The sequence below is a fragment of the Alligator sinensis genome, unplaced genomic scaffold (assembly GCF_000455745.1).
Source record: "Alligator sinensis unplaced genomic scaffold, ASM45574v1 scaffold1484_1, whole genome shotgun sequence".
Classification (NCBI taxonomy): domain Eukaryota; kingdom Metazoa; phylum Chordata; order Crocodylia; family Alligatoridae; genus Alligator; species Alligator sinensis.
The window spans coordinates 64,740-75,096 of NW_005843243.1; the positions used below are offsets into that span (position 1 = coordinate 64,740).

Genomic DNA, 10,357 nt, shown 5'->3' on the forward strand with positions numbered 1-10,357 from the left:
TCAGAGAGGTGGGAGAGAAGCACAAGGAGAAGGGCCCCGTGGAGCCGGAGCTCCTGGAGCTGAGCAGAGTCCTCAGCCTGACGGACAGGGGAGCAGGCAAGGGCACAGGGGACTGGTAGTAGTAGGAGAAGGCAGATTAAGGACAATGTACACCTGAGCCCCACTGACCACAGCACAAGTCTGCAGTGACTGCACTGGAGGCCACAAGGTTGCTCTACGTGGCAGAGAAATCAACCCCCGAGAATAGAAGAGACCAGCGCCGATCTGATGCGTGAGTACTGCTCACTGCCAGCAAATGGTGCCACACACACAGAGCAGAGTTGTCTCTAGCTCTTGCCCTGCAGTCTCTGCCCTGGGCCCACAGTGCCCTGGGCTACACAGTGATGTAGAGACCCTGGTTTGCATACGACTTGCATTGTAACAGCGCCCTGCTCTGGGGAGCAGCTATAAAAGGACCAGATGAATGCTTAATGTCTTTCAGCTCTATGTCAGCTAGTGCAGAAGTAGCAAGATGATGTGGCAGGTGCAGCTCCTCTGGTTCATCGTACTCTGGATTCAGGGTAAAAACAGCAGCTGGACAGAGAACAGCTCAGATGCCTACAATTAGAATGTGCAATTTAGATAATGATGGCTTTAGCACAGACAGTCATGATTGTGGCTTTAATATTTTGGGCTGGCTGGGGATGTTTCCAGTGGATAACAGATTTATCCAGTACAGAATGGTTCTGAATGCCATGCTGGGGGTCACCTGGATCCCTGTAACTATCTTCTAAATGGAAAATGGAGAAATTTAAAAAAGAGAGAGAGAGAAGAAGGGGAGCACAATTTCCCTTTGCTAATACTCACTGCATTTGAAGTGTCTGATTTTTTTTTTTTTCATGGTAACTGTTTCCCCTGTGCAGGCTCCAGCGGGGACATTGTTGTGACTCAGACTCCAGAGTCCCTGGCAGTGTCCCCAGGAGACACCGTCACCATCAAGTGCAAAACCAGCTCTAGTGTTAGCAGCTACATGGCCTTGTACCAGCAGAAACCAGGGCAGGCTCCTAAGCTCCTTCTCTACAGCACAAACAGCCGCCCCTCCGGGATCCCCGACCGGTTCAGTGGCAGTGGGTCTGGCACCGACTTTACATTCACCATCAGCCGGGTGGAAGCTGGTGATGCTGGAGATTATTACTGTCAGCAGCATCAGAGCTACCCTCTCACAGTGCTACAGCCCAGTACAAAAACCTCCCTGCTCTTTTCAGGTTTTGCTGCTCCCAGCACAAGCTGCTTCCTGCACAGTCACAAGCCAATGATTAATGACCTGTTACAGCAGATCCACCTGCTGCTCAAATGCATGCATTTCACCCATCACTTCTCCCTCTCAGTCACAGATCTGCACCAGAATCTGACATCCAGAGATCCAGAACAGGATCCACCTTTTTTCAAATCACTTTGGCTTATCTGCTCCAGTGAGCCCATGCAGTCTCCTGCACGTGGTGAGGAGATGGACCTGTCCAATGGCTGGACACTAACATTGGCTTCTATCAGCTCAATTCCCAGATCCACGCAGACATTGTGCAGGGTGTCTTACCTGAAGTCCCTCCAAGGCACACACCATGGGCCTTCCCCATAGGTCATCATAACATGTTCTCCCAATCCCTTTCCCCTTGCGAGTCTCCTCCCCAACTACCTGGTCCTCTCCCCTACAAACCATCCCCATGTACAGAAAGACTAGCAAGTATGGCAGAAAACCAGCTTGGCTTAGTAGGGAACTCTTCAGTGAACTAAATCACAAAAAGGAAGCTTATAAGTTGTGGAAACAACTAGGGAGGAGTATAAGAGTATTGCTGGGATGAAGTCAGGAAGGTCTCAGTGCAATTGGAGTTGCATCTAGTAAGGGATGTAAAGGTGAACAAGAAGGGTTTCTACAAGTGTGTCAGTAACAAGAGGAAGATCAGGGAGACATGTGGGTCCTTTACTGAATGAGGGAGGCAACCTTGTGCCAGAAAATATAGAAAAGACTGGAAGACACAATGCCTTTTTCACCTCAGTCTTTATGGTCAGCTCCCAGACTACTACACCAGGCTGCACAGTTTGGGGAGGAGGGGAGCAGCCACCAGTGGCAAAATAATAGGTTAGGGACTGTTTAGAAAACCTGAACATGTACAAGTCCTTGGGGCCAGACAGGATGAGTCCGATGGTGCTGAGGGAGTTTGCCAATATACTAAAGATGTACTGGGCATCGTCTTCAAAATGTCATGGTGACTGGGAGAGGTCCTGGATGATTGGAAAAGGGCAAATATAATACTGCCCATATTTAAGAAAGGGAAAAAGGAGGATGCAAGGAACTGCAGACTAGTCAGCCTCTCCTCAGTTCCTGGAAATATCATGGAGCAGGTCCTCAAGGAATCCATTTCTAAGCACTTGGAGAAGAAGGCAATTAGGAACAGTCAGCATGCATTCACCAGGGGCAAGTCATGTTTGACCAACCTGATTGCTTTCTACGACAAGGCGACTGGCTCTGTGGATGCAGGGAGACCAGTGGATGTATTGTACCTTGACTTCAGCAAGGCTTTTGATACTGTGCCCCACAATATTCTTGCAAGCTAAAGAAGTACAGGTTCAATGAATGGACTGTATGGTGGATCGAAAAATGTTGGGCTCAAAGTAGTAATCAATGGCTCAATGTCTTGTTGGCAGCCAATATCAAGTGGAGTGCCCCAGGGGGTCAGTCCTGGGGCCAGTTTTGTTCAATATCTTTATCTAATACCTGGAAGATGGCACAGAGTGCACCCTCAGTGAGTTTGCAGATGACACCAAGCTGGGGGGAGTAGTAGATATGCTGGAGAGCAGGGCTAGGATTCAGAGAGACAAATTGGAGGATTGGGCCAAAAAAAATCTCATGAAAGAAGCCGAATATGAGCCAACAGTGTGCCCTTGTTGGCAAGAAGGCTAACAGCATCCTGAGCTGCACTGGTAGGAGTGTTGCCAGCAGATCAAGGGAAGTGATTTTTCCCCCTCTACTCAGCCCTGCTGAGGCCACATCTGGAGTACTGTGTTCAGTTTTGCACCCCCCACTACAGAAGGGATGTGTACAAATTGGAGAGAGGGCAATGATAATGGCGAGGGGGCTGGGGCGCATGACTTTAGAGGAGAGGCTGATGGAACTGGAATTATTTAGTCTGGAGAAGAGAAGACTGAAAGGGCATTTGAAAGCAGCCTTCAACTACCTGTAGGCTGGTTCCCAAGAGGATGGAGCTGGACTGTTCTCAGCGGTGGCAGATGACAGAACAAGAAGGAATGGTTTCAAGTTGGAGCAAGGGAAGTTTAGGTTAGGTATTAGAAAAAAAAAAACTTTCTTGGAGGGTAGTAAGACACTGGAACAGGTTATGCAGAGTGGTGGTGGACTCTCCATCCTTGGAGGCTTTTAAGACCCAGCTGGTCAAAGCTTTGGGATGACCTAGTTGGGGCTGGTCCTGCTTTGAGCAGGGGTTGGACTAGATGACGCCCTCAAGGTCCCTTCCAACCCTAATTTTCTGTGATTCTATGGTATGCTTCTACCTGAACAGCACTACCCAGGGACAGGCAGTGGCTAAGATCTGACTTTGGCCCCAAATTATAATCCTAGTGCCCTAGACCAGTACTCAAATCTAAAATGAGGCCAACTCTTTCCTGTTGACTGGGGAAGGGGGGAGGGGATCTCATCTTGGAGTGGTAGCCTCTGCTGAGAACATAAAGTCTACCAAGTTTCAAGAAGATCAGTGCAGGGGTTCGGGGGGGACTGCACCCCAAATTCTTGAAAGCAAAACTCATGTCACATGTATGTGTTACACCACAGGGGGGTGAAAACTGCAGAGGTGTCTGTCTTGGGGCAGTTGATTGTCTGTATTATTTCCTCTCCTTAGTCTATGGTTTTGTAGGTGTTAATTGTTGCTAATTAACTGGCTACATTAGTTAGCTACTCTGAATTGAGCTGGTCCCTGAGTGAATCATGATTGATTGGTAACTGGTAACACAGTAGTTTAGCAGCCAGGCCTGCAGTAGGGCCCTCCCGCCACCCCAAGGCAGAGACAGTCAGTTGCACAAGCACCCATGTCACGAGTTTTGCCTGTCAGCAGCTAGAGGTGCAGGGCCCCAGATCCCCGCTACACCGATCTCCTTGACAGCTGGCAGGCTTCGTGGCCGCAGCAGGGGCCACCATCCCTGCAGCTTTCACCCTGCTACGTCTTAACACACACAGTGTCACCCAAGTCACGAGTTTTGCTTGTCAGCAGCTTGAGCTGCAGTTCCCCCCAAACCCCTGCACTTATCTCCCTGAAACTTGGCAGGTTTTGTGGCCCAAGCAGGGGCCACCACCCCTGCAGTTTTCAGCCTGCTGCACCTTAACACACACAGGGTCATCTATGTCACGAGTTTTGCCTGTCAGCAGCTTGAGGTGCAGTTTGCCCCAAACCCCTGTACCAATCTTCTTGGAACTTGGCAGGCTTTGCAGCCTGAGCAGGGGCTACCACCTCTGCGGTTTTCACCCCCCTGTGGTGTAACACATACACGTGACATGAGTTTTGCTTTCAAGAATTTGCAATGCAGTTTCCCCTGAACCCCTGCACTGATCTTCTTGAAACTTGGTAGGCTCCAGGTTCTCAGCAGAGGCTACCACTCCTGCAAGTTTCATCTAAGTCATATGAAACACAACAAAGTTATAGATATTTCATTGATTCCCCATTATACCCTATGGCCGGATCTCCAAGGTGGCTCTGAAGCTTCAGAGCTGCTTAGACCGGATCAAAGAGGAAACCCGGTCCGGAGCTCCAGATCAGATTTCTGGCATCTGAGGTGGCCAGATATGAAGCCATATTGAATAGCTGCCTACTCGCACAGACCTAGAGCATAGGTCAAAAGTGAAACATTAGGGTCCCAGGATGGGGATGGGGACACCAAGCACAGAACACCAGCCAATGACTGCTGCACCTCACACATACCCAAGAAGCCTGTGAGCACCACACAGTGCAACTCTGCCTGGAAGCATGCGCAGAGTGAGAGGAAGACAGGCCTGCAACCATGCAGGTTCCCCCACTGACTACTGCCCGCCCCCACTGACTACTGCCTCCTTCCTGGTCTGGTAGATGGAGAGCTTGGCCAGAGCCAGAAAGAGGCTGACCAGAAGGTCCCAGGACACAGTGGGGCTCTGTAATGGGATCCACATCAGACAAGTGCAGCCAGAACCTCAAGAGGAAGTTCCTGAGAAGGTGGTAGAGGGGCTGCAGGCTGGTGCACTAAGGCTGGGCATGCCCCATGGTCTGGCACTGGCCACTGAATGGGCAGGCATCAGAAAGGCACACACCCATGCTGGTGCCATGGAGGAGCCACCAACCTAGCTTCCCAGTGGCTCTAGGCAAGATTCACTGATGTGCTTTCCCATGCCTCTACCTTTCATCTCAGCATTGTTAAGTACTGGGAGCACAGAGGTCTCCTTCCCTCCATCCTGTCCCTGCCCTCCAAAGGCAGCTACACAAGTCCCATCCCCTCTGACTTGCTGTCCTTCTGGCTCCATGACCCTTTCCTTCAGGCTGCCCAGCTGTCAGGGGAGGATGAAGGAACCTCTGGGGCCTGCCCTGCCCTTGGTTTGGTGTCAGCAACCTGTGGTGGGAAAGAGGAGATACTTTTCTTATCTCCTCTGGTTGATGATGGGCCCTGGGTCTCCCATGTGCTGGGAGAGCTCTCTGAGTACAGGGGTTCAAGGCTGCAAAGCCAACTTTCTCCTCCTCCATCTTTTAGATGCCCTCCTCAGCATGAGCTGCACCCCTCTAAGATACACCTAAACCAGTTCCTGAGGAGAAACACGGCTTCCTTGTACTGGATGCAAGAAAGATTTAGAGGGGGAATGGGATTGGGACCCTTGTGCTTTACCCAACACCTCAGGGCCAGAGTCAAAGGAGCACTTAGCCACTAAATCAGGACTGTGATGGCCTCTGGGCCCCTCAGACCACCACAGTGACCCAGAAATCCCCTACTCCATAGTTGTCCAACTCTGGAACTGGCAAATCCCCATGGTACCTATGTTGTTGTCCTGGATTTCCCCATGAAAAGCACATGTCTGAGATGGGGGAGGCCCTCATTCATGCTGCTTCCTATGGCTTCTCCTTCTGCCCCTGAGTCCTCCTTTCTTGGTGGTAGAAGGTTCCCAGGTTCCTACTATAGAAACCCCTGTCTCAGCTAGGGTTGCCAACCAAAGAACATTTTTTTACTGACAATCAGCAAACCTTTTACCTTTTACCATTTTTTTTTACTGATATGTGCTTTTATATAATGTAATTATAACCCTTCTGCCATGCCCTGGGCCAGGTTCAGCTGTAAGGGTTGAACACCAACCATAGTAAAAAAGTTTTGTTATCAGTGAAAAGTTTGCAGATTGTCAGTACAAAAAAAATGTTTTTGGGTTGACAATCCTAGTTCACTACAGGGCTTATACAGTGCTGCCCCCACTGCAGGGGTCCCCTAATCACCTCCACACCCTGATACTCCCAACTGTAACCCAAACCATGCTGTGCATCCCATTCCCCAGCCTTAACTCCAATGGTTCAGTTTCCTGTGCCCGTGCATTGACCCTCACCCAATTTCTCTCCTCACTCCTGGCTCATAAGCTGGCCCAGCCACACCAGCCCTTTTTCTGCCCTTCCTGCAGCTTCACAGTCTTGCTTACCTGCAACCCAGCAGTTTTCTAGGTAAGCAACTGGTTAAAGCAGCAGCAGCAGCAGCACACATCTGAGGGTTGGAAAGTGGGGCTGCGCAATGCCCTGAAAGAGCTCCCTGAAGGGTGCTGTGCTCCTATTCAGACACCAAGTGGTCTTTCTTGTCCTTCAAAATCCAGCCTTATTCAGGTTATAGAGCTTTCCCCAAGCTCACAGTTGCTTAGGTTTGGGTTTTTTTTTATGGATGGCTCTTTTTTGTTACAGACTTGGCAGACAGGTGTTTTTAGCTTTTTTCTTTGTGGACTATCCATAAATTTATGGCCAGCTGGCAAACCTGGCCTCAGCACACTGAGAGGTTAGAGTATGGAACACATATGAACATGGTGATCAGCAAGGCAGCACCAAGAAGTGCTGCCAATGTACTAATAGGGCCTAATTGTCTCCAACGCTGGTGTAAGTGCACTGTAGGCCTGGGGAATACAATCAGGTCACAACACAGAGGACAGAGGAATCAAAACCGTGCAATGGAAGAGCTCGGTGATGCCCTGATATACCTCTGTTACAGAGGCCATGGTGTTGCTTCAATCCTGCAGTCTACTGAAAACATCCAGGCACTCACAAATGAGGCTGTCTCTATCCCCTGCCCTGCAGCTCTTCCCTGAGCCCCAGGGAGCACACAGGAATATAGAGCTTCTGCTTTGCATACGGCCACCCCAGTGACAGCACCTTGCTCCAGGGAGCAGCTATAAAAGGGCCAGTTAAACATTTGGTGTCTCTCAGCTCTGTGCCAATCAGTGCAGAAGCAGCAAGATGATGTGGCAAATGCACCTTCTCTGGCTTCTTATGCTCTGGATTCAGGGTAAGAACAGCAGCAGGAGAGAGAGTAGCTCAGACTACTGGTATAATATTGAGACTGAGACAGTGATGACTATAGCACATGAACAGTCCTGACTCTGGCATTAGCTTCCCACGCTGACTGTGGCTATGGGTAACAAAAATGGGTAACAAAAAAATGGGTAACAAAAATGTCTGCAGTAAGGAATAGCTCTGAATTCTATGTGGGGGGTACCCCTGCCCAGCTTTAAGAGACTGTTAAAAGGAAATTGGAGAAATTGTTAAAAATGGGAAGCCAGAGGGAGTGGAGGCAGAAGAGGATTTTTCTTGTTGATCCTAATTGCATTTGAATTTCCCAACATTATTTTCATGGTCATTGTTTCCCCCATGCAGGCTCCAGAGGCAGTGTTTCAATGACTCAGACTCCAGAGTCCCTGGCTGTGTCTCCAGGAGACACAGTCACCATCAAGTGCAAAACCAGTTCCAGTAGCTCTCTGCACTGGTACTAGCAGAAAGCAGAACAATCTACAAAACTCCTTCTCTACAACACAAATTCCCGCCCCTCTGGGATCCCCGACCGGTTCTGTGGCAGTGGGTCTGGCACCGACTACACTTTCACCATCAGTTGGGCAGAAGTTGGTGATGATGGAGATTACTATTGTCAGCAGGGCTCCCACAGTGCTACAGCCCCGTACAAAAACCTCCCTGCCCTGCTCAGTCCTGCTGCTCCCGGCACCAGCTGCTTCCTGCCCAGCCACAGGCCAGGGTCTCCACTGCCCCGTTACAGCAGAGCCAGGGGAGAGTCACGTTCCTGCCTTTCACTTGCAAATTTCCACCATGATCTCACTGATTTCTGATATGGTTCTCATCCGTTTCCTCTGCTGTTAACAATCACATGCAGATTCCCACTGAAAGGATGATACAATATTATATATGCTCTGGGAGTTGCATCCTACTGGTGTGGGGGAAGGACAGACTCTTCTTGCTGCTTTTCCTTACATTTATTATGTGGATCTGGCACCTTAATTCCAACATCAGTTGTGCTGTTGTTACTGTCCTTTGCTGTCACTGTTGTATACATTGCATTAGAGCCAGGCCCCATTGCACTGGGCACTGGACAGTCACAGCATGAAAAGACAGTTCCTAGGGACCTTAGACACTAACAAGAAACTGAATGTGAGAGAAGCCGATGGGCCCTGGCTGTGCAGGGACTCACCTGTACCAGCTGAAACTCATCGCTCTCCCCCTCCATCCATTCCCTCTGTAGAGTCCACAGAAACAGCCCCAGCTGAGCCCAGGCCTCTGGTGTCTTCTGTTTCAGCCCCAAGAGTTGGGTCCAGACACTCATGGCGATGTATATGAATGGCAATGCTGGCTCTGCCCAGCTGCGGATGCGCCAGCTCTATGCAGGATCTGGATCAAGGCAATGCCTGTGTCTGGTTGGCTTCACTTCCACCGGGACAGTATTTCTAACAAATTCAAACAAGGTGAGAAGCAGAGCACTGAGGGCACTGGGTATAACTCCAGGAAGGAGGAAGTGGCAACAGGAGCCAGACAGAGCCTGGAGGTGTGCAGAAAGCTGGATCAGGAATAAGTGAAAACAAGAAGTGGGCAAGGGGGTGGTCCTTTATGTGGACAGACGGCGCACATTTATACCAGTCACTGGGTTGCATGTTTCCAGCCCAGGGCCCTTCTTCTGCCGTCCTGAGCAAATATAAACCAGCCGCTTCACATGTTTGCATCACACAGTCAAGAAGCATCAGGATGATCTCACACACTCAGCTGGTCTGCCTTCTTGTGCTCTGCATTCAGGGTAAGCACCACAGCACCAGGGAGAACATTTTGAAGCAGTGTTAAGTACTGCAGTGTGCTTTAAGCAGTGCTGCCTGCCTGCCAAGTCTGCTGCTGAAGGCTACAGCCAATCGATTATACATCTAGCAGGATTTTAGCTCCAAGGAAGCAATGCATCTCCAATCAGGACAACTGCCTTCATTCTGCACGTGGGGAGATGCAAAAAGAAAAATAAGAGAAACTCAATAACTTTCTAATATGCAAATCATATTTTGTCTAAATGGCCTGATGGTCTGTTTAATTTAATTGCCTCCCTCCTCCCTCCTGCAGGCTCCAGTGGGGACATACTGCTGATGCAGATGCCAGAGTCCCTGGCAGTGTCTCCAGGAGAAACGATCACCATCATCTGCAAAGCCATTACATCTAGTGGCAGCTACATACACTGGTACCAACAGAAAAAAGGGCAACCTCCTACACTCCTTATCTCTGGCACAAACTCCCGTGTCTTGGGGATTCCAGACCAGTTCAGCAGCAGTAAATCAGACAGCAACTACACTCTCACAATCAGCCGGGTTGAAGCAGATGATGCTGGAGATTACTATTGTCAGCAGACGGGCAGCTTACCTTTCCCACAGTGATGCAGACCAGAACAAAAACCTCGCTGCACTCCCCAGACTTCACTTTCTTTTCTTTAACCAGTTGCTCTCTGGGGACAGAGCAGCCGGGAGTCTCTCAACCTCTTAAGTTCACACCCCACACTCCAGATCTCCCTAAGGGTTACTAGAGACCTCTCGAGATGTAGCACAAGGACTGGAACTTATACAAAAATGCTCTGAAATACAGTCAGCATTGGCAGTTCTCCCTTGACAGCTGAAATATCTCTGCTCTTACTTCCCAGTGGCTCCCAGTATCCTGCCTCCCTTGAAGTTCTTCCAAGGTCAACTTCTGTTCTCCTAGGCCCCGTCCACAGTGATAGGATTTGTGCTAACTCAACAAGCACAAATTTGTGCTGTAAGATTGCAGAGGGTTTATGGTTTTCCTCCCACTGCTGCAGAAGGCAT

General features: G+C 49.7%; 1 protein-coding gene across 1 annotated transcript; it reads left to right on the plus strand.

Moving 5' to 3' along the window:
• The first annotated feature begins 487 nt into the window (after window positions 1-487).
• Window positions 488-9,934, plus strand: LOC102375502 (immunoglobulin kappa light chain-like). Its single transcript, XM_025194563.1, has 3 exons — window positions 488-560; window positions 903-1,244; window positions 9,627-9,934. Exons 1-3 carry the CDS (start codon window positions 512-514, stop codon window positions 9,932-9,934), a joined length of 699 nt encoding a protein of 232 aa, XP_025050348.1. The 5' UTR covers window positions 488-511.
• Window positions 9,935-10,357: the final 423 nt, after the last annotated feature.

What these genes read in the sequence shown, in the direction of transcription:
- LOC102375502 (XM_025194563.1), top strand. Translation starts at nt 512, where the DNA reads ATGATGTGGCAGGTGCAGCTCCTCTGGTTCATCGTACTCTGGATTCAG. An exon ending in CATCGTACTCTGGATTCAGG is followed by an intron (nt 561 to 902) that starts GTAAAAACAGCA and finishes TCCCCTGTGCAG; the next exon opens with GCTCCAGCGGGGACATTGTT. An exon ending in AACCTCCCTGCTCTTTTCAG is followed by an intron (nt 1,245 to 9,626) that starts GTTTTGCTGCTC and finishes TCCCTCCTGCAG; the next exon opens with GCTCCAGTGGGGACATACTG.